A 24,653-nucleotide genomic window follows, 5' to 3' on the forward strand; every position below is an offset into this window, starting at 1 on the left:
ACAGTTGCTGAGGAGATGGTAGAGTGTCATCTCTATACTATATATTAATTGTCTGCCATTGGGTTTAATATTGATGCTCTCCGTCTCAAATGTCTGCAGAGGAAGGCAAACCAGAATAAAATCAGTGACTGTATTTCACTTTCCTCCCCTGGTTCTCCTACATAATAGTGAATTCATTAGACAAAAGACTAATCCCTCGACCGGTCTCAGGTGTCACGTTAAATCCTCTTCAATAAAGCGGGGAAGAAAAACAAACCCACATGGAACGGCAGTAAATAGGGGAAGAGAGGCGAGTCGGAACATCCTCTTTTCGACAGGAAGCGACTGTTTATGGGAAATGTCGTCCTATTTTGAGGAACACTACTTTAAAACACAATTAACAGATATATCAATGTTACAACATGATGCACATTTAAACTTATTAGAGGAGCAGTGTAATTCACATGAGAGGGTTTGGGTGACCATAAGTCTACTGTACGTCATCACACAGTCGCAGCAAGGTGGATGCTGGGATCTCAGAGTATTTGAACCTGTGGTACTGTATTAGCCACCGCCGACCTGTATCTACATACCATTTAAACTTTGGAGCAAACCCGCCTTAAGATCTTCCATTTCCTGTTTTGATCCTCTTACCACCCAGTGTTATTCCTGCTTTAGAGTTGCATTAATATAAACTTATATTGATATATGGTCATTTTCAAAAGGACGCCCGGACGTAACACCAGTCTGAGTACAGCAGAGAAAACTACTACAACAAGAGTTTTAGGGGTGTTTCATCAAAACATTAATAACATTAATAATTAATATCATTTTGCTGTCAGGCTGTGAGGGTGTGTCGGTGGCTGAAAACAAAACTTTCTGAAGTTTGCATTGTCCAGCCTCCTTCAGCTGCCTCAGTCTGCTGCAGTCACCCAATACTTTTTCATTAGTTCTGCCAGCTTCAGCCTAGCAAGTACAGAGCAGTGTTCTGTGTGTGTGTGTGTGTGTGTGTGTGTGTGTGTGTGTGTGTGTGTGTGTGTGTGTGTGTGTGTGTGGGAGCGAGAGCATGGTTGTGTGTATTAATGAATCAAATTGATTGTTCCACTCTTCTTTCAGAACCTCAAGGTAAAAGGTCCTAAAGACTCCAAAGATTGTACCACAACTATTTCAATGGAGGGTAAGTTTGTGTTTGTGTGTGTGCGTGCGTGTGTGTGCCTGTGTGTGTGTGTGTCTGTATGAGTGTGTATGTTCGTCTGTCTTGGATGTGTTGGTGCTTTAAGACTTCAGTCCTGCCCCTTCTACTTGTGTATGCAGTGGTGGGCTTTGGGAGGCAAACTGGCGCTTGTGTGAGCACACACACACTTTTGCTCTCCCTCCCTCCCTCCCTCCCTCCCTCCCTCTTTCTCTCTCTCTGCCCCCCACCCCCCCTCTCTGTCTCTCTCTCTCTCTGCCGGAGAGAGGAGGCAGTGAGCAGGAGAACAGAGAGAGGAGAGGAGGGATATGGAGGTGCTTCTGGTCCTCAGACTGTGTTGTAACTGCACATACGGTAACGACTGCATGATACGAGCTGCCGCCGTTTGCTTTGGGGCAACTTGAATGCTGTTAGAGAATAATGTTAGGTGCAGTGTGTTTGCTGTGAAGTTTGGACACTTATTGATAAGCTGTCAGATATTGATTTGGGATACTGGCTGATATGTAACTGATGTTTTCTGATGCTCGTTATGTGATGGTGCTGTCTGCTTGCCGGTGATTTCTGACCTTTACCTGTTTCTGTACATGTATGTGCTGTACATACACCCACGTAATGGCAGTGATAAAATTAGTTTCTTTGAAGCGTCAGAGATTTTGTGTGGTCGCTGAGTGATGATGGTCCTCTGGAATATGTGGCTCGCCGGGACGGCATCTTCTATCTGTGTGTGTCTGTTTAAAAGCAAACCACGTTTAGTCTGAGTGCAAGGACTCGGCGCTCCGGGCTGCTCCTCATAGAGAATACTTATCACCTGAGGATTGGAACAAGTCTGATCTGTTTGTGATTGTATTAGGGAGCTCGTACATGCCGGTGCTCTGCTGGCATCTCGCTCAACTAAACCAGGAGCCAGACCTCGTGCTGCAGGGGACAGAGGGAAACTGTCGGCTGTACAAATATGCAATGATAAATAAACATGATGAGCAAATGGTGCGGCTTTGTCAGGCTGAGGGAGCCTGTGTGTGTGTGTGTGTGTGTGTGTGTGTGTGTGTGTGTGTGTGTGTGTGTGTTCATGTGTGTGTCAGTTTTCAGTAGCATGTACCTGTGATGTCTCTGTTAATTTATGCGTCGTAAATGAGGAACACTCAACAGCATTCTTCTCTCACCCTTTACTCCTGAGACGACACTATATCGTCTGAGATGACTATATCATTTGTCTGCTTCACTGTGGTAGTTGAGTAGCATGAAACTAGTTTCATACCACAGCCAGGACACGGGTGAGTGGCTTTGATTACTGTTTGCATTGCAGTTCCTTAATTACCTGACGAGGCAGTCGAGGGGTTTCTCCACCTCAGCTCTGAAACTACCAACTACGACTCTTCCTCTTTCTATTCGCCCCATAATTCTTTTCTCATGCTTTCTAGCTTTCTTTAAACCTGCCTTCCTTGCCTGCGCTCATCCCTCCATCCTTCTTGCCTTCCACAGGATTTAACTGGACCGCAGCCAAACGAGCTGACGTGTGCTTTTGTGTGTTTTCTTTATTGGAATAAATCAATTTGTCAGGGTTGTTTACATATAATAACGCTTGCTGTTTCATCTGCCTGACACCTCCTAATGAATGGATGCAAATAGCAACACGAGTACTAAATCAAACATCTGACACCCTGTTTTACATGTAAATTGGGACTTGCTCCACACCGCTGCCATTTGCTCTCTTTTACTTAATCCTTGTATGCCCTCTCTCTGTCTATCATTCTGCCCTCTTTATTTTCCCTCCTATCGGTCTCGGTCTGTCCTCCTCGCCCTCCTTCACGGCTCACGCCTGGCATCGCGAGCTGAATGTCTTGCCAGATAGTGAGAGCTGAAAGCTGGCGGCGCCGGTGTCCTAGCTGTAGACCGCGAGCGGTCCGTGTGTTGTGCTCGTTCAAAGGCTTCGCCCACATGGTCTATCCCCTCGTTAGCAAAGATGAACTGTCAGCCAAGTCATCAAGGCGACCTTGAGAACCGGACCAATCAAAGGCGCCTCGCTGTGACAGGTCATCGACTTCCAATAATCCCCCTCCCTCTGTCTTCTCTTCCTCTCTTCTTCTGACTCCCACTGAACTTTGCTCCTAGTTTGTAAAATACACATAAGTAAAAATCTCCATCCATTATCCATCCCGCTTATTCATAAAGGCTCGCGGGGGGTTGGAGCCAATCCCAGCTGACACTGGGCGAGGGCGGGGCTCACCCTGGACAGGTCACCAGTCTATCACAAGGCTGACATGTAGAGACGAACAACCAGTCACACTCACATTCACTTCTATGGGCAGTTCAGAGTTCCCAATTAACCCAATGTGCACGTCTTTGCACTGCGGGAAGTAGCTGGAGAACCTGGAGAGAACCCACGCAGGCGCAGGGAGAACATACAAACGCCACGCAGAAAGGGTTCGAACCCAGAGCCTTGTTGCTGTGAGGCGACAGTGCTATTAAAAAAATGTGCAGCTGGAAAATCATCCTGCAATTATCCTGCATTGATACAGCAGACGCACTTCCGTGCTCGTTAATCAGGAAGTGATGTTTCCCTGGAACATCAAGTATTCTGATTATTCATGTCTCTGCACATGTAACAGTAACGTCATGTACAGAAAAAGAGAAAAGAGAAAAGTAAAGAATGAACCAGGTTGTTCAGGTGTAAAAGGTGTTTGTTTCCCAGGTTTCTGTAACCGTTTTGTGACTGAACAGACTCGGAGGATGAGGACCATGAATGTTTATGAATGTTCATGAATGAATTTTAGCAGCTAAAAACGATTGTTTACAGATGGAACTGAGGTGCATCAATATTTCAGACATACATCTCAACATGGGGCATAAATAATCAATACAGCTGATGGACTGCCTTCTACTGACGGCTAACACACTGCAGATGTACTGATCTGTGCTGCGCTGACATCCGATGCTTGTTTTGTATCCAAAGTCACCTAAACTTTCCTGAAGCACCTCTACTCGAGGTGAATACGAAGCCGCTCACACACATAATGGCGCTCAGCGCCCCTGCAGTCAGAGCAGGTCCTGTAGTAAATCCTCCAGGAGGTAGAAGTATTAGTTCACTGAGCCGCGACCATTGATGGAGGCCGCATTATTAATGACCGGAGGGTGGAGAGACTTCAAAGTGCATCAGCGAGGCCTTCTCCAAGATTCTCTTTGGTCTCATAGTGGCTGAGCATGTATGTATGTATATGTGAGTGTGTAAAGTTTAATATGACGAGCTCTATTAGTCCATCTGAACATGCTCCCTGTAGGTTTCTGCTCTTGCCCTTTCATTTCTCATACTAGATGGAGAAGAAAGGAGAATTAACACTTTAAAGTGAGAGTACAAAGGGGAGAAGAAGAACAGAGAGATAATGTAACACTAGTGGCCCGCAACAGAAGGGAGCGATGTTCAATGGTTTAAACAGATAAGTGTAACATTGGAGGGGAAGTGTAGCTGAGTTTCTGCCTCTCTGTGAGCAGAGCGCTGTGGACGACCTGCGCTGCATACAGAAGCCACATCCCCTCTCCCTGTTTCAGCCGGCCGGCCCCTCTGCCCTTCAGGTTTGAGATCAGCTGCTTTAAGGCTGCAATCTTCACTGTAATAAATGGAGATTAGCTTGATCACCGAGTGGAACGTCCTCAGCTGCTTTCTAAATCTGTATGCCCTTGTGAGTCAGGTTTGTGTTCAGCACATACCTTTACTTCATTTATTTTTGCGCATACGTGCAGGGTGACGTTATTATACCTTTTTTTTTTCTTTTTTTTTTTTTTTTTTTTTTTTTTTACAATGCCTGGCGACAGTAATGGCGTTATTATTTTGAGACCTTGAGACGTTTTTGGCATTTCATCACACAACTGCTGGTTCTGACAGAAGAAACCCAGAATAAAAGTCCTCTCACCCCCCCGTCTCATCTTTACATCTATGTGCGTTTGCTTCTTATTTCTTTCTCCCTGGGGGTCCTGCCTGACGTCTATCTCCCCTCTGTCATTTTTTTCCATTTTCTCCCGATCTTTCCCTCCGTCATATCTCTGTGGGAGTTTCTCACCTCGAGCTGTCATGTATGTCAGACCTGCTGCTGTTCACACTCCCTCAGAAAAGGCAAAGGCGTCCCAGGGGAAACCAGCCAAATGCGGTGGTGCAGATTTAAACTGTGACTTGGACACAGGAACGGTGGCGTGTGGGCACGTGTCTGTCTTGTTGCACTTTTTTATAGATACGTGCATAAATTAGTGCTGTGTATGTTGGTGCATGTGTTTGACTCCCTCCTCGTACAGTGTGTGGGCCGGCTGTAGTTTACCTAGTAGCAGCATAAAGATGCAGAGAAAGCAAACTGCTGAGGAACCAATAGGAGGCTGAAGCATCAACCCTGGAGATGGACTGCATGTTAAGCAGCCTGCCGACAGACCTGTGTGTGTGTGTGTGTGTGTGTGTGTGTGTGTGTGTGTGTGTGTGTGTGTGTGTGTGTGTGTGTCCATCCCTTCACTGTGCAGTAACAAACTGCTGCATTCCCCCACCTCCACTCTACAGAACCTCACACAAACACACAGTCAGAGTTTTTAAAATAACAGTCATGTGATCCCCACATGGAAGCTGTCATTTCACGTGCATAGGGAGGTCAAAGGTCGGGGATCGGCTGCATGTCTTACTGAAGAACAATTCAGCAGTGTGGATGCTTGCTGTTATTAAGTTGAATGTCAGCCTAGGAGTCATCATCTGTCAGACTGCAGGTGCCGTGTTTACCTCAGTGTGAGCTGAGTGGGAGTGTTTCTCCATGTCTGAGCTGTGTGAACTGTGACCTCCTTTGTATGAATGTGTGTGTCTGGGAGTATTGATGTGTGTGTGTGTGTCTGTTTGTGTGTGTGTGTGCAACACTGACTCAGATTCCTGCTCTTCTCTCCCTGCAGCTCTCCTTTATAAGCCGATTGACCGTGTCACCAGAAGCACCCTGGTCCTTCATGTGAGTACACAGCCGGCACTTACACGGCTTTAAAGGATCAATTCATGCAAATAACAAAAAAACAATATATATTTATATATGGAAGTAAATGAGAAAATAAATTTTTTTTAAATGCCTCTCGCTGACACACACTTTAACCAGAATAAACAGGCTGCACTAAAAGGATATAGCCATTATGATAGTCACTACATTCTTCATGGTAAATCCCACCTTCAGAATGAAATTTTAACTCTCCTGAATTAAATCTTGATTTGCGACACCACGCAGCAGCCAAGTGCTGAAACTTGTTGTTTATCTCAGTCTCCTCCAGTTTAAATAAGCCTACCTCTTTGCATGATTAGTAATAAAGTGGAAACTGTCAATCAAGCAAGCCGAGACGCCTCGGTTAGGTTTCAGGAGTGTATTGCATGAATGCGTTTGCATAAAGCTCCCGGAACAACAACATGTCCAGTGCATCTGAGGCCGGTGTGTGTGTTTCTACAAAGTTCATGTTCCTGTCATTCATGTTAACTAAGAGGCGGCAAAAAAAAAAAAAAAAAAAAAAAAACTGGCGGCGTTCATTTTGGAAATAAGAGAGAAGCTCAAACCTCTCAAGTCGGCTGTCGTGTTCATCACCCTGCTACACTGATGAAAGCAGCTTCAACAAAAGCAAGGAAATGAGATGTGCAGAGATTACTGCAGTGCTGCGTACGTACGGAGCAGTTCAGTTCTGATTACGAACATGAAACGAAATCAGAACTTCTGCTTATTTTTGGACGGATTTTAAAAAAACAATTTTTTTTTTCAGTTATTAGAAAATAAGAAAGTGTTTCTAATGAGATACAGAATAAGATCAAAATTACTTTAATGGAACGATCGAAAAATACAATTTACTAGTTGTTGTTACAGATGTTTTTACATCATTGCACCAACAATTGTCTCTGTGCTTTCAGGGTGATCACAGCACAGACTGTAACCGTGTGTCTACATAACCTTACATTTTTTTGTGCTTGTGTTTCAGGACTTGCTGAAACACACCCCCAAGGACCACCCGGACTTCCCCCTCCTGCAGGACGCCTTGCGGATATCTCAGAACTTCCTCTCCTCCATCAACGAGGAGATTGACCCTCGCAGGACCGCCGTCACCACGCCCAAGGGAGAGGTGTGTGGGATTATCTGTGCGATTACAGTGTTCAGGGCTGAATCACATCTTCTCTTAGTATGAATGAGGTTATGATTCATAGGTGACCTTTTAATTACCAACTAATAACTAGAGAAGGCCCACACACTGTAACGAATATAATGGCAGGAGGTGGCACTGTTGTCTTTTCCCAGTCCTCTCTGGTCTTTCCTTCTTAGCTGACGCAGTAAAAATCACGACCTAATGAACTGATCATTCACTTTGAAGTCAGGGTGCAAGCAGAGGCTGACCCTGGATGGAGGGGAAAAGGCAGCCAGTATTAGTACGCTGTATATTAATACGCAGTATAATACTCTGTTTGACTGAGGTCGGTTCAAATCATTTCTTTACCTCTCCTGGAATATGATATTGAATGTTAAGGCTCAGCATAAAACACTTTCAAAATAAAATAAAAACACGTTATGCCAGTTGAATGTGTGTTAATATAATTAAAGCACAAGGTTTTGCTTTTTAAAATCATTCTTCCTGTTCATACCACCACCTCCTCCCTGGGTCCAGTTATCCACTCGCATGACTTCCCATTTCACCACTGTTTGATCAGTGCTGAGTCAAGTTCATCAGCATTGTGTTTGCATCGGTGGCACATGACAAGACTTGACATCAGGTGTTCTCGTAGGCCCGTCAGCTGGTGAAGGATGGCTTCCTGGTGGAGGTGTCAGAAAGCTCCAGGAAGCTACGGCACGTCTTCCTCTTCACGGATCTTCTGCTCTGTGCCAAGATGAAGAAGACGGCTGTGGGGTGAGTCCACTTTACTGCCCCCCCCCCATCCAGACTATCAAAACATTTACCACAGAGGAGACAAATGCATACCTTTAAATAGCCACTCTCTTCGGATTATCCTCTCCATCTTTCTATCTATATATGTCATTCATTTTCCACATCAGCCCCCGACAGTGAAACAGAACGAATGACACCGGCGCTGCAGACGATCTTGTCTCTCTCTCTCTGTTGCTGGCTGTGTGAAGCAGGGAAGCTTTTTGAAGCCTCTGTAAGAGAAAGACAAGCTGGCATTTAGCCTCTGGTGTTTTATAGAGTGGAGCAGAGCAGCAGATATTCATGGTGAAAAGAGAGATGTGTGTTCCTCAGAAAGAGGTGTAAGAACTGGCAGAGGGTGTGTTTCAGGATCTCTTTGAAATGGAGGGAAAGTACAGGGAGGTGACACAAACACACTGGCTGTGTGTGTGGGTGATGCCACATTTAAAAGCTTGACACGTCCTTAGATTAGCTGTCACATTTACAGGATTGCATCGTCAGCACGAAGGCGGCGGCTGTCGGACTACTCGGATCTTATTTTGGTCGACATTCAACATTTGTCTGTGTCACGTGCAGCCGCCCCTCGCAGCGCTGCGGTAATTACCAGACCTGTAAATCAAGCTAACATGGTCTGTAGTGTTATCTCACCGGCTACACACACACACACACACACACACACACACACACACAGTTAAAGCAAACCAGACCTCTGTGACCTCGGGTTAAATCACTGAAAATCCTTAATCCCATTGAATCCTATGATTATCTCTGTTCTGTCATTTTGGGATTAGTCACATTTACATTGACTTTACTGCCACACAATGTTTTCTCATTGTCTTTAAACCCTGTATACTCCACCCTTGCTGCTAAAGAGCCAGCCTGACGTCACAGACTGAGTTTTGGATGAAAGGACAGAACTTCACATATGAAAAGTGAATTGAGTCAACATGATGTGCTGAGTTGTTCTTGCTGTGGCTGAACAGAGGCGGACAATAAATCCCAGTTAGTCTCGCCCTTTATAAAAGTTTGATTTTCCCACAAACCACTTCACTGACAGTGAAACCCAGCAGACTTTTACGTTTGTGGTGTAATTTTTTCTTCTCCATCTAAACCCATGAACGTCAGAAATATACAATAATCTATTTTGAGTAGTTGATATTAAATTGGGCAATATCACAGTATAAATCTACTCTGTTACAAGTAAAAGTAAATGTACTTAAAGTATCAAAAGTAAAAGTACTCAGCAGAGAGAGCCCTGTCAGTGTCTCAGTATAAGTCAGTTATTAGTTTATATTTATTCAGTTTGTAAATCATTATTACAGAAGCATTGGCGTGTTGTAGCAGGTCGAGCTGATATAAACAAAGAATCGTATGTTAGAAACTGCTCACTTGTTTTGTGTAAAATCCTAACCTGCAAAGTAACTGCAGATAATTGTGCAGTAAAAAGTTTCTGAAATGTAGTTGAGAAAATAAAATCCTCGAGTTCAGTGTTTGAGTAAATGTACTTGGTTACACTCCGATACTGGTGGTAGTCACACCAGAATGGAGGCTGATGAAGGCGTCGCGCTGTTCATGAGCGGACTCTGCAGCACACAGGAACACAGAGGAAAGGCTCATACAATGAAAATCAGTCAGGTGGAAGCAGCTCTCTGCTGAAAATGAATCATTATTTTTTTGACGTGTTTCACATCAAATTAGCTCTGAGGTCAAACATTTTTGAATAGAGAAGAAATACATGTTACAAGAATGACTTTGAATTGTAGTGACCCTCAGGAGACCGATTAGTGTAACTTGTAAGGTTGTCTGGATCATATAATTCCTTCACTAATCCACTTTCATATTCTCCTCTTTCTTTGTTCCTGCGTCCTTCCATCTTTTCTCCATCTGCAGCCGTCACCAGCAGTATGAGTGCAAGTGGTACATCCCTCTGGCGGACTTGACTTTCCAGACCCTGGAGGACTCCGACTCTTGCCCCAGCATCCAAGTCCTGCCTGAGCATGAGCTGGAGGAGATGAAGATCAAGATCTCGGTCTTAAAGAGTGAGATACAGAAAGAGAAGGTAATCCGTTTGGCTCCTAAATCCTGCTATTGGCATGTCGAGCAAAATCCAATGTATTCCTGTGGCTTAGAATGGCTTAGTCAGAAAGTGTGGGTTTAACACTGAGACCGGGGACTGAAACCAACTTTTAATCCGTATTAACACACAAAAAGAGCCAGTGTAGAGTTTGGAGCCGGTTCAGGAGGCTTCACTGTACTTGGTAGAGAATGTATGGTTAGAAAAACTAAACATTAAAGTAGCAGACTGTGTCGCTCCGCAGGAGGACTGGATTATCTGGACTTGATGTCAAAGTGTGTGTGTAAAATCTAATCACCTACATGTGATGGTGTCTCGGCTTGACGAAGAGGACTGTATCTTACTGTATCTTGTGGTGGAACATTTACGGAAACACGTCAAACATTTGGTACAGAGGAAGATGATGATGATGAAGGAAAAAAAGTTATTATAAAATGAGCAGAGGAAACTTTCAGAGTCTCTGAGAATTAATCTTTTACTGTTGTAAGAAACACAAACACATACAAGTGACTCAGGAAGGAAGTTTTTTGTGTGTTGGAACTTTGATAACCATCTGCTATTTATCATGGCATCCACAGACTTCCATGAAAAACTCCCCCATGTCAGTGATTCCTTAATGGAACCACTGGACCTTCCTTTTTACTCAGTGGTTGTCAGCCACACCTTTTGTTTGTCTTAGACAGAGTCAAGGTAACGTCTCCTGTGATCTGTACGGAAGCACATGAAAACATGAAAATCTAAACGTGTGTAATAAAGATTCTCAAACTGGAGAAAAACTCAAAATAAACCTGAAGCCTGACCCGACTCTAACTGTACCAAAGAAAAAAAATTCCTCCTCATCTCAAAATGTCACTGTGATTTGCAGCAGTGGTCAAAGTGCTGACGCTCACTCCTGAAAAGCTTTGTCCTCACGTCGGCCTGCCTCGTCTGTTCCCGTCAGTGCTGAAACAGTCGGGTGTTGACATGTGTCGGAAAGAAAAAAACAGTTTTAAGTCTCCAGCCGTTACAAGTATGAACCGCAGTTCACCCCCGCACCGCTGGCTGAGACACACCGTACCCTTCAGGGAGAAGAGAGTTCCTGTTATTCCCCTCGCACCGCGTTAACTCGCCCACTCCGAGCACAGAGAGTGACCACGGCTGGTATTTAGAGTCAGAGGCGGCCAGAGCAGCGAGAGATTCAGCTGATTGTACCAGGCTCTGACTCATGGCTTCCTGGTGAGGGCTGGGAGGATGTGTGTATTTGTTTTCCTTCAGTACTCGTGCAGAACTAAGATCCTTGAATTATATATAGAGACTCTTGCTGCACCGTTTCAGAGGCTTATCCACAGTCTTTCCTGGAAAATAGGAAGGTTTTGGATAAGCTGATTACATGCTGATAAGAACTTGACAGCAGCAGGAATGATTGATGATTTTGTTGTAATCGTTTAGCTCAAATTTGAATCAATCATAACTTCTGTCTAGTTAATCTTGTGTTAACTAGACACAAGATCAACAGTTAAGAATATTCTCCCGTCTCTTATTTGTTGTGCTAAAGATTTTGTCGACCAGACATCACAAGTATGGATCCACAAACATTTCATTCACATTGTGATCACACTCAAGTCGCCGATTATTATTTGAGGTTATGAGGGAGAAAGTAACATGAACACAGATATTAATAAAGAATGAAAAACAAAACTTTATAAGGTCTTCTACTGTAAAGTCTATACTCAGATTTAAAAATGAAATCTAAGCTGCATTTAGCTGAAAGAGAAGCTTTGCTATTCCACACATTATAACAGATTTTCCTTCATTCTGTGTTTACTTATATTATTATTTGATATCAATTAATCTATTGATTTTTTATTTTCTATTCATTGTTACTAGATTTTCCAGAGACCAAAGTGAAGTCTTATGATTTCTTACCAACAGACAAATAACTTTAATATGCAATGATATGACACAGAGTGAAAAGGAAAATGTAATATAACAACAATGTTGATGGGACAACATGAAAACATGTGATTGTAATGGACTTTGTTATTTATTATCCTTTGTCCTGTGTCTGAGCGATAACCATTCTCCAGGTTTTTTAATTACAGACTTTTAGCTGCTGACACAACTTAAACCCTGGGGTTTTTTTTTTTAAACATATATTTGTTTAAATTGTGACAAACTGGAACCATTAAAAATATGCTGAATTTGATATTAGCAATTCCTGTTTGGAAAGTACCCCATGAACGGACACGCATCAGTGGTTTACTTTGACGCATGCAGTATCCGCCTCACCTCTGTTTTAGAAGCTGCACAGCGACGTCTGGTATTTCATTTGATAAATGTTTCTCACCATCACTCTATTGATTGTTTTAAATATTATTTCAGCACAAATTAAAATTCCATGCATGGTTTTCTGTTGTCTCTCTGTGCGTGTGCAGAAAGCACCGAAGGGTCAGAGCCGCGTGGAGCGTCTGAGGAAGAAGATGAATGAGCAGGAGTCGTGGCTGCTCACACACTCGCCCACCATCCCCTTCCGCATCCACAACAAACATGGAAAGGTAAAACTGACCTGTCACACGGAGCCGAAGCACTCCGCTCTCACCACTAGAGGGAGACGTGCGCCTTTCAAAAGACTCCTTTGTGATAGAGGAGATGTATATTAGGTTTATTTTTCCAAAATAAAAGTCTCATGACTGTGAGATATTTTCACACCACAGCTTTTTCTGGTGGTTTTTAGAAACATTTACACTTTTCTGTGCAAAATCTTCAGTTTTAATTGTTGAATTTCTTTCAGCTCTTCAGTCATGGTGTTAGTGTAGACATGTCATGTCCTTGATGCGTTTGTTAACAGTGTTTTCTCTGTGTATCTAGAGCTATCTGTTTCTCCTCTCCTCTGACTACGAGAGGTCAGAGTGGAGGGAAAGCATCCAGAAACTCCAGAAGAAAGGTAACACCGGCCTCGACTGTCTCTGTCTGTAGGACACATGAAGTTTTATCCCCTGCAGCACAGAGACGTGAAGGTCTGACCGTCACTGTGTGGTTCCTGTGTGTTTCTCAGATCTCCAAGCTTGTGTATTAAGTTCAGTCGAGCTCCAGGTCCTGACCAGCTCCTGCTTCAAACTCCGGACCGTCCACAACATTCCTGTCACCAGTAACAAGGACGGTAAGAAACACTCACACACAGTATCTTTTTACTTCTCTCATGTTTGAATGCTTTGTCTGTTTCTCCTGCCCCCCCCCCCACAATCCTAAAAACACACACACACACACACACACACACACAGTCCTCCTTCCTCTCCTCTCTGCTTTGAGTTTAAATTCATACAAAAGCATCTATTACATTCTCGGCACAAGAAAAAAAAAAAAAGAGCCACATAATGAGAGGGGGGGGGGCCGTGCAGGAGATGAATCTAGGTTACAATATGTTTCTCATCTAGCTCGTAGCATTCAATGCCAGGCAGTGTGTCGCTGAGCTCGCAGCTCCTATATGTTTGTTTTTGCTCCAGTTCTCCACGTCGCAGCGAGGCTGGTGGTGACATTAAAGCCATCTGGCCGACCCACTCTGATCTCCTCGAACAGCGCAGGGGTCTCTCACACAGCACACACTCACGACCACACAGAGGCTTCAAGACTGTACGTCAAACAGAAAAAAGATCCATGTCATGTCCAGTGGTATCTCTGTGAAGATGACGTGTTAGCGATCACAGGGGTTCATGGTTTTTTATTTTAACTTTGCATTCTGGGAAACGAGAGGAAACTGCTTCAGTGTTTTTGCACTGAACTTCCCAGAAGTCAGTTTCCAGTTTCCAGTGAAGCCGGTGTCATGGTTTGTTCTTGAGGTTCGAGGGAGAAGAGATACTTTTTGTCTCTTGTTAAAATAAGAAATAGACATTTAAACAAAATATCTACAAGAGATCTCATGACATTCGAGCCCCGGGGTGCAAACCTGTGAATACAGTAGACCTCCCTCCCTAGCAACAGATCGTCCATGTCTCCCTCTGTCCTCAAGTCTCCGACCTTCTCAGTCCAAGTAAATCTTAAAAACAGTATCGGAGGATTTGCAACAGGACAGGTGATCATATATATGATGAAATAAATGACTGTTTCAGGTGTAAATGTGCAGGAGATGGAAGAGTCTGTGAGGAGACGGTTGGAGATGGATATTTAAATGCATTTTTAAGCTCTAATCCAAACCAATCATTTACCACTGGCCCCTTAAATGTTTATTTTCTGTTCAGAGCGTTTTGAATATTTAGTTTAGAATAAAAGATTTGGTTTCATCCAAATAAGATCTGATCGGACTTTCCTTGACATCTTTTCAATAGCAGAATTTATGTGATTCAGTTTATATCCTTCTCCTTCATATCCACCAAACTGTATAAGCTCCTTTTTAAAGTAGTTTGGTGAGTAATGTTGTAGTGCTGTGACAGACTCCCTCCATGTGAACGTGCTCTGCTAACTTGATTAAACCTTCAGCTCTGCTGTGGAACAGATTCGTCACTTTGTTGATGGATATATTTTGTTTCTAGGGCGGTGATATCCCGGTGTTAACACAGAGCTCACAGTCCCACGTTTTCACCCACTCCTCATTATAATTAAAACATAAACACACACACACACACACCCCTCAGTGACATGAGGTGCAGGGAGCACAGTAGGGTTGAAATGGAGACCAGCTGCCAGAGGAATGTTTCTCATAATGAAGAGGAGGGATGAAAAGCAGAGACCCTGGAATATTCACACTTTCATTTGACTCCTTTCATTGAGTCATTGTGAATTATCACATATTATTCATTGGTTTTCTCTGAGTTTCCTCAGTTTATTGTTCAAATTAGATTCAAATACAAAGAACAGATTTCAGTTTTCTAAAAGCAGCACAGAGGCCACCTCGAAGCTGAACCTTTGAACCATCTCCTGGTGAAACTCTCCTATCGCTTTCATACAACACACACACACACACACACACACACACACACACACACACACACACACACACACACACACACATACACAGAGTTAACCCCAGGGACTGAGAGCTCTGCTCTCAGCCGCCTACAGTGGAGCTCCAAACAGTCCTGGAGCCCTCCACCGTGGTTTATTTACCTGGAAACAGTCGGGCTTCACAGGCCTTAAGCAAAGAGTGTTTCCCCCTCATGTGTGTGGCAGGACGGGGGGGGTACATCAGGCCACCCAAAAACCATCCACCCACCAGCCTCCTGTCTGCAGCCAGCTCCGTTGTTTTGGCAGAAGCCTGTGCTTGTTGATGGGAGGTCTGATACTGATCTGACAAAAGGTTGTAATAATAATTTTCACTCCCATCCTCAAATAAGACATTTACTTCAGTTCTGGTGCACTGTATTCACGTCTTTCTGCTGACCTCATTTGAATGTGTGTTTTAGTCGCCGAGGGTGAGAGCAGTTATTGTAGTGGAAGTTAATAATGATAAGTTGGACCACCCAGCCACAGCTGATTCCCACTGAGCAAGTTTACGTTGATTATCCATTTTAAAGACTTCTAATGGGTCTAGACCTCGACCTTGATTAGAGATACAGTCTGAAAGTGAAAGTTAAGGCAGCGTCCAGACAGTCGGCCTCATGAAAGAACATTTTTCTCAATCTTATTCTAAATCTCTTGTGCTTTTTTCTGAGTCTCGTTCTTGGTAAACTGCTCATTTCAGCCTGATGACTGCCGCTGTGCCTTTTCTGTTTGAGGCGGCCTGTTCCTCTCTGTGTGTGGGAACGTTTCATTCACAGAAACGTTGCCAAAGAGGGGAGAAAAAAAGAAATTTAAAGTTATTTCTAATGCAAAATGGTCCATGACTGACATACAGGTTAGGTTATGTCAAAGGGACATGAGATATTGGACAACAGTACAGTAGAGTCATTGTAGAACACAGTGGATGATGCTTTGCTGTCAGACTGAACAGAAAACACTGGGCATCGACCTGCTGACAAATCCCTGAGAGCATTTTCTATCAACTACAGCTCTGTGTAAGTCGCTGTGTTAAAATATACCAATAAAAAAAATCATAAAATCTCAGTGTCAGTACATTGGCAGACCATGATGACAATGATCTGGTGAATAGGATGTTAGTTTACATTATTTTAGTTAATTTCAGAATCATATTTTATGACTCTTAGTGAAGTCAGTGTTTCTGTCCTGTGAAGAGAGGTAGACTGGACACGACTCGTACGACACGTCTGGATGAATTCGTTCGTATCAAAAAGAAAAATCAAGTATGAGAAAACTAGTGATCGCTACAAGTTCTCAAAAGTCACTCGTTCATGCAACTTGAAAAACAAACGTGCTTGTAGGAGCAGATCATGGGTCCCATGTGTTGGAGGAGTGAGTGACATTACTTTCTGTTTCTGTCTGTGACTCTGTCTCTTAACGGCACAGAGTCGATGTGGAGCTGCAGACAGGAAACAGCAGGGTCGAGTGTGTCATCGGTTTCCATGCTTGTTTATCTTTGCATCTTTGTTTCACGTACACAAACTCCACTTCTGATCGTCTGGTAAATACAGCACGTCACCTTATTTACATCAGGAATTGGACTAACTGCTCCGTGTGCTTGTTTTCCAGATGAGGAGACTCCCGGCCTCTACGGCTTCCTGCATGTGATCGTCCACTCTGCCAAAGGATTCAAGGAGTCCGCCAGTAAGTCGGCCAGAAACAGCATTTTGTGCACACACCCTGGCTCAGCATCCTCTCGCACATAGCTGCCGTGCATGAACGTGTCTGCCAGCAAAACACATGATCCAGTCAATCACTGCAGCCTGCACATGCAGTTTCCATCAGGCCAGTAGAGAGATGGCCACATGGAGGGAGGAAAAGAGCAAGATGGAGGACAGGAGAGGGAGAGACAGAGGGAGTCTCAGAGGAGTAGTGGGAGCCACAGTGGGATTCCTGAGGTTGTTTTCATTTGCAAACATCACAAATGAAACAAAAACACTCAAAAAGAGAGAGAACGTCGAACATCATGCACAGCAGCTCCTGAAACAACTGCTGCTCATAATGTCTCCAATATTACCCAATCTCACACACATGTTCCTTTTTATAAGTGTCTGGTGTATTTGTGTGTGTGTGTGTGTGATGTTGGCAGGACCGTGCAGAGGCCGTTTCAGACGTGTCAATAGTGGACAGCTGGTGCTCCGGTACACTTTGTGCCCCGTTTCACAAGCACCAGTTCAAATATCAAATATCTGGAAAAGATACAGAGAGGGAGAAATATGATTTCCTCAGTTACCATGACAGCCTTCTGAAATGTCCTGGGTAATGGATTGGAAAGCTCTCTCCTCTGAAAGCCTGTTTGATCCTCGATGGAGCGCCGAGAGCTGAGGGCTTTAAACGTGAAGCAAGTGTGAGAGAGAGTGTGTGTGTGTGTGTGTGTGTGTGTGTGTGTGTGTGTGTCCGTGTCCAGTGGAGCGCACAGAGCCAAGGTGGGGCACGCAAGCCACAGAGGTAGTGTGGGGTAGATGACGTGTAGCTGTTGTTAGTGATGGTGATTACAGAATCTTTGTCTCTTCTTCATGGAGATCAGAAGTTAATCAAATTTATTTTCAGGGTTGTAGAGGAGAGTGAAAACATGTGAAAGACAAAGAAACAAAAGACAGAACTGTATAATCTTTCACTTAGTTTTTGTATTTGGGGGCGGGGGAGTTGAAGCTCCTCTGAAACCCTTTACTCAACCCTTTACTCTTACTGCTGTTAATCATCAATTAAACATATAATGGAGGTGAGACTAGGTGGCTAAGGTGTGATGGCCGTCGCCGCAGTGTGTTGATCAGACACAGGAGGCAGAACTCTAGTCTCCCATTTTTTCACCCTCCAGGTTTCCTCCACAGAACCGACCCTGTGACACATGCACGTCACATGATCACACAATATGAAGTGCAAATAGTTTATTGACATTATAACGTTATAAAACATTGATGCCTTTTCTTCACTTTAACATTTTATATTTACCAACTCACATTTTAATTTTTCTGAAAAATATTTAACTGTCTTTTATTGCATATCAGGAAATTCAAGTCTGTTTTTAATTTAATTTCTTTAATTTAATTTTTTTAATTTAATTTTTTTATCAGTGAAAAACATGATAAACAGAAGAGAAGAAGACATTGTGACTAGGAAACCATGAAATATATTAGTGACAGTTGATGTGACAAAGTGTATATGAAATTCAAGCCTGGTTTAAGATAGTGATGAAATCTTTTAAAGTTGGTTCTCTCGTGGCCTTTACACACATGAAATCCTCAGTGTGTGACATTAAATCACCTGACTTCTAATTGCTCTGAAGGTTAAATGTGTGTGACAGTAAGTTAATGTCCCTGTGGAGACGATGGGAGACGTGGCGTTAAAGAAACTGTCTCCTGTCGGTTCGATTCCCTCCAATAACACCAATTACTGAAATGACAGCATTTTTTTCCAATTAGCCTTTGTTATGTAGTTGTTGTTGTTGTCGTGTCAGAGGTTTGATGTGGTTTCACTTACACTGTCTCTGCATTTCTCATTGTGCTGATTTCCCTGCAAGCCAAACGTTTATGTAGCAGGATCCTGAAACAATTTGCTTCTCTTTTGCATAATGTGTGTGTGTGTGTGTGCATGCGTGTGTGTGTGTGTTTTCTGTTGTTGCATATGGTAATTATTATCATATCAAAATGGAAATGTGTAATGACTGGAAATAGCGGTCTTTATTCAGTGGTTCAGATTGTTCAGCAGATATATAATTATCAACAATAGACTCTTTTTTGTTCCTTTTCTGATTGAAAAATCACATAAGCATGTTCTAGAGGATCTTATTGGAGCTGTGTTATTTATGTCCCAACAGCCCCCCCACCCCCACCCTCCCCCCAGTGGGAAAGGGCTTTAAATTCAGCCCAGGGCAAAGTAGTCAAACTGGGTCATAGAGGAAGGAGCCTGCAGTGGAGCATCTCCCCAAAACTCTGATTAAAAAAAAAAAAAAAAAAAAAAGAAATCAGTGGAAAACATGAGCTAGTAGAAGAGAAGTGCGAAACTTGTCACTTTTATTCTTGGTTTATTTTTATATATGTGTGAGTGAGCGACTCACCCTCTATATGTATTCAACAACTGCTGCAACTCGATGCTATAAAACTGCAGTTGCTACATATGATCAGTGCGTACGATACAAACTGAGCCGTGACAGTTGTTCAAACCGGGAGAATCACAGATGTGTGTAAGTGACACCAGCTGCTGTCACATGTGTCAGTGTCCGGCAACACCTCAAGACGTTTACACTAAATTCATGTTCCATATGTAAAACTAATAATGGAGCAACAGTTCAGTTGCTCCAGGACAAAAGAAAGTTATGTAACAGCTTTTCTCTTGTAACTCAAACCAACTGTGTTTTTTTATTCTTGATTCAGAACCAGTGTGTGTTCACTCACCACTGTTCCCAGTAGAATTAAAGGTGAAACACTGGAAGTGTTTTCTCCTTTCCTTTTGATTCTGTGAATCCAACAATTGAATTAAGCCTGTTCAGTCCTTATGTTGTTCTCTTAAGAATATTTTTATTTTCTCCTGCGGCCTTAAAGCAAAACACACACTGGGACTTGTGTCTGTAGAGACACTGATTAGTTTAACTGATTATCACCCGAACCCCCAGTTTGACCCGGCATTCAACACAGCCCCGAGCAAAGATTAGCCTCCTGTAGAAGACTCACACAGACACATTACAAGGCCTGCAGTCCTCTGCTAATATAGATGGGAAAGGATGGTATCCATTAACCCTTGAATTCAGGGGTCAGAGACCCCATGCTGACCAGTTTATCCCGCTCATACTCTGAGCCTGATGGTGACCTGCCAGGAAAATGAAAACCCATGGAGTTCGGCCTCTTTTAGTCTGTCCTACTTACCAAAGCCGTCCTGGATCCACTGCGACGACACAAAGAGACCTCTCTAAATATGCTCTCTGTGGACTTGTTTGAGTTTTAGGTCTGGGAACATAAACCCATTTCATGGAAAGGAAATCAACTTCCAGAGAAATCTAGAAGCCGGCCAGGACTATGATTACACACTCCTCTGCTCATGGCTGGATGAAGAAGAGAGGTTCAAACTTACAGTCCTCTACTTATTTAAAATAATTAACACAACCCACAGCTGAACTGAAACTGAACTGAAACCAGCATCTCCTCAGTGAAAGAGACGCTGACAGGTAGTCTGTGTGTTTGTGAGATGTCAAACCAGAGGTGCCTGTAATGAGCTGCTACGCTTCCGTATGTGGCGGAAGCGTACTGTAACTGCTTCATTCAATAAATATCCCCCAGATGGTCATACTGAATTCCCCTCCACTGAACTTCCCTCATACCACCGCTGCTAATCTCTTCCTCATTGGGAGTAATTATGCCAGAGCCTTTCAGGATGCTGAGAAAACAAACAAGAGGGAATGAAACCAGATGGAGTGAGATTCCATTGTACTGCTCAGTGCTGTTAGTGATGGTTGTGTCAGTGTTTGCTCCAGTCACTCCTTTTCCTCCCACGTTGTATGTTTGGTATCTTTCCATAACATTAACCACGCTCAGGTCAGGCCATCTTCTCCAAGTCGTTTTTATATGTATATGAGATTGAACCAACCCCCCCCCCCCTCCTCCTGGTTCCCTCGCCCCATCTCTGTGACTCTCCTGGTGAGAGGTCGAGCCGTGCGTCCATCCATCATGCTGTCAGATGGGGGTGCACCCGAGGGACCGGGTCCAGGCTGCAGGACGTTGTATAGACACTTCACAGTCAGCCGATAGCGAGTCTGCAGGAACAGCTACAGCAGCATTTCAAGAAACACATTAACAGACTTAATTGCTCCGTGTATGAGCTGATCCCGGGGGAGTGGCGGCGCTGGTATGAGGATGTAAAAGGTGGTGGGGGGTGCAGCCGGGAGATTGATGTCAGCTCACAAACTACGACATATTGACTTTTTAAATGGTTATTTCACTTTGATGGAACATCACCCTTCTCTGTCTATAAATACACAGTTGTTACGAAAGTGTAGTTAGAATTAGTCACGTATTCACCTGCAGTCAGTGAAAACAGGTTCAGGTGAGGCTGTCACTTTAAATAAGGAATCTGTTCAGCTTCATGTTTCACTTCTGTGTGGACTGAGCTTTGATGGAGACATGTAAATACATAAGAGGCGGCTTCAGTGAAATATTGCATTGAACACACACAATGTATTGATCCAGCTTTTTCCAATACTAAATAACTAATCATCCAATGTGATGTGCCCTTGTCTCGATGGTGGATTTATAAGATTGATTAATCAATTAGTCGACTGACAGAAAATTAAGTGGCAACTGTTTTGATAATTGATTAATTGTGAAGTGAAGTATTTCAAAAATAGCAAAACTTCACTGGTTCCAGCTGAGATGAGAGTATTTTATGGTTTTCTGAGTTTTCTATGTGATGAAACTGAATATCCTCCGAGGTTAGTTGGATCATTTTTGATATTCTTTGGTATTTTTTGATATTTGCTGACATTTTAGAGACAAGTGATTAATTAACTGAGAAAAGGATCAGTAAATTATTGAGGATTAGATTAGTAGATTTGGAATAATGAAAATAACTGTTAATTTCATCCCTATGTGAGTAAAATATTATAAAACATTCAGCGTAGAGAGCTTCATAGATAATAAATAATATTGGCCTGTAATTAGACTGATCTTTAATGAAAAGACATTATCTCCAGTTAGTGATGTTATTACCCACTAAAACTCTGTTTTAATGGCTCTGTTAAAGTATTAAACTATGGACTATTTCATGGCTGTACTTTTACTGCAAAGTGATAAAATCTGATCAACAGAGACCCTCATTTGACGCCCTGGTTATTATAATATCTCATAAAGCAGCACAGATATGTGGCGTAACAGCGACACTCAATAAACCTGGATGTTTATTCAATGCTGTTCACTCGTCTTCAGCCTTCAGTGTTCAATCTGAGGTGATTTTATTACCATGTCTGATGGACCTGTCCACCTCCTGTGCTTCCTTTCAGATCTATACTGCACCCTTGAAGTGGACTCATACGGATACTTTGTCAGCAAGGCCAAGACCCGAGTCTTCAGAGACACCACAGAGCCGCAGTGGAACGAAGTCAGTCACTAAAACGTTTCCTTTTACTGTACGTCTCTTTGTTTTTGTCGCACCCCGCAGAGGCAAATAATTTCTCCTCCTTCTCTGTGTCCTTCAACAGGAGTTTGAAATTGAGCTGGAGGGCTCCCAGCACCTGCGCATCCTGTGCTACGAGAAGTGTTACGACAAAAGCATGCTCAACAAGGACGACAACGAGATCGTGGACAAGATCATGGGCAAAGGGCAGGTCCAGGTAAGAGGACAGCTGCCGACAGGCCATCGCAAAAATAGACCATCGACAAAGAGACATCTTTGTCCTCTCGGGGGAGAATTCCCAACATGTGACTCATTTTTAATTTGCTGTCTAGCCTCTGTGCACAGTAGATTGGTTTTGTCATGGCGGGCCTCTAATGACGCTGGTTGGATTAATGGTCTGAAAGAGAGTTTATTTAAAGGGGGTTTCCCCTGTTTTGTTGTGAGAAACGTTCCTGTAAAAATCCCTCTCAGTCTTGTTAACGAGAAGCTGCCTACACAGTGGAACCTGTGGTTTTTCGATGCTGCATCGTTGTTTAGGTTTTACGGAGCGGCCCACAGTGGAGTCATGTTTCCATTTTTCCAGAACCTCTTGGGTTTGGTCAAGTGAAGCTTGACTCCTGTCATTTTCCTGCAATTCAGTCAAATTGCAGCTGCAGCGCTAAACGTTTCCTCCTCTGCTGCCCTGTAATCAATTGAGCTTCACTTTGTGCATTGGAGTCAGCTCTGAGGGTTTTAGTTGTTCTTATCATCAATTAAAGTCCTCGTGTTTCTCCTCAAGTGATGCGTGTGTCGGTGCCAGAGGGGAGCGTGCAGCAGGTTATTTTTTAACCTACTTCTGAGACTTTTTATCAGAAAAAAAAAAAAAAAAAATCAGCTAGAACATTTCAGAATTTGTTTGTTGCTGCTGCCGTAGCTGGTAAAAGCAGTATCAGTGACAAGCTGCAGTGGGAATACAAATCTCCTGTCTAACACAGAGGGAAAGTGGGGCAAACATGAATCGGTCACGAAACGTTGCATTTTAAAGGACAGGATGCATCTTAGAAATCTTATGATCTGGAGAGGGAGTGTTGTTTCTCCTCAAGACTTAAGTTCCTGTTGTGTGTCTTTCACACTGTCTTTGAATGGGGAAACAAAAACACCCTCACCATGTTTGTTGTAGCATTTCCTGTTTGTCACCAACACTTTCCATGCTTTTCTTATTCAGCGTGGTGATTTGTGTCGTTGAATGTTGCTTTGGATTGGCTCTGAAGAGCAAATGGAAATGCATCTTAATGTGGAACTGTTTGCCTCTTGTCATGAGTTTGGATGTTTGCCGTTTATTTATACAGGTGGTCCTCAGTCGTCCCAGAGAAAAGATTTTATAACTAGTTTTACCTCTGAATAATACGCCATTTAATTCCCTTTTCTTTTTAGTTTATAAGAAACATCCCTTCTTTTGACAGAAGGTTCAGTAGTTCATCAATGGTTCAGCACTGTGTCTTATACGACAGTGAAACCCACCCTCTGGTAGGGCTGCCAGTCAAAGAGACAAATGCTGCTGCTGCTGCTGCTGCTGGGAACATCCACTCCCAGCCAACAACAGCCCAAAAAAACAAATAAATACGCCACATGTTTGCTGGCTCACTGTGAGAGGGGGGAAAGCAGAGAGGGGGATAGAAATGGAGAGACGGAGAGAATGGCATGTTCTGTCACGAACTGTGAGAGGGTGGGAATGTTGTGGACGGGGTTGTTGGGATTAAGGAGGTGTAGTTGGTGGAGAAGGAAGTGGATGGTTTGGATAGTGAAGCTGTCTCCGTCACCGCAGACGTTAAGGACTCACTCCTGTGATTGTGCACTTGCTTTATTGTCACTAAGACATGATGAGATCCTGAGTCGGACCGATGTTCCGTCACATTAACATATATCTCATGTCACATGTTGACATGTTGAACCGGCTCCCCGGCTGTCGCAGCGACGTCACTCCAGAATACATGTGTACAGAGACTTTCTCTTGGACCAGGGCTGTTTGCTTTGCTGAGTTCAGAAGGAGCCCACAGTGTTTTGCTTTCCTCTCTGGAGACCCTCTGATTTATTTAACAAGCTTGTGGAATACTGACTGACCGTACATGGGCATACTGGGCCCACAGTTTTCTTTTCTTACCCACTGCTGTTCCTTCACTTTGTGACTGATGAGAGAGATGATCGCCCCTGCCATCAGAAGATGTTGTGATTCAGCCCAGAGATTTCATTTTGACAGAAACTGAGGATTTTTTGAAACAGTCTTTTCTCTGAATGTGACACATTTCTGGGCAGGAGTTGTGTGCACGTGCATAAACACAAATACAGCAGAGGCAACAGCAACACTGTAGTTAGCTTGATTGAGTTGCTCGTCCACAGGGGGAAATATGGCATTTATTTGCAGCACGTCACCCTGCTGCCCCC

The 24,653-nt window shown here is 43.4% G+C and overlaps 1 protein-coding gene across 3 annotated transcripts in view; it reads left to right on the plus strand.

The window, feature by feature from the left end:
* The window catches only part of abr (ABR activator of RhoGEF and GTPase), a 119,910-nt gene that overhangs the window by 62,693 nt on the left and 32,564 nt on the right, over positions 1 to 24,653 (plus strand). For all 3 annotated transcript variants that reach the window (XM_023418241.2, XM_023418242.2, XM_087177131.1), the window contains exons 6-16: positions 1,096 to 1,156; positions 6,083 to 6,135; positions 7,136 to 7,276; positions 7,932 to 8,053; positions 9,959 to 10,127; positions 12,557 to 12,676; positions 12,990 to 13,065; positions 13,177 to 13,281; positions 16,701 to 16,775; positions 22,120 to 22,217; positions 22,318 to 22,449. In XM_023418241.2, coding sequence (XP_023274009.1) covers positions 1,096 to 1,156; positions 6,083 to 6,135; positions 7,136 to 7,276; positions 7,932 to 8,053; positions 9,959 to 10,127; positions 12,557 to 12,676; positions 12,990 to 13,065; positions 13,177 to 13,281; positions 16,701 to 16,775; positions 22,120 to 22,217; positions 22,318 to 22,449 — 1,152 coding nt within the window. The remainder of the gene's footprint in view (positions 1 to 1,095; positions 1,157 to 6,082; positions 6,136 to 7,135; positions 7,277 to 7,931; positions 8,054 to 9,958; positions 10,128 to 12,556; positions 12,677 to 12,989; positions 13,066 to 13,176; positions 13,282 to 16,700; positions 16,776 to 22,119; positions 22,218 to 22,317; positions 22,450 to 24,653) is intronic.

The sequence above is a fragment of the Seriola lalandi genome, unplaced genomic scaffold (assembly GCF_002814215.2).
Source record: "Seriola lalandi dorsalis isolate HSWRI2012SDOR001 ecotype SW California unplaced genomic scaffold, Sedor1 jcf7180002054581, whole genome shotgun sequence".
In the NCBI taxonomy this organism is placed as follows: domain Eukaryota; kingdom Metazoa; phylum Chordata; class Actinopteri; order Carangiformes; family Carangidae; genus Seriola; species Seriola lalandi.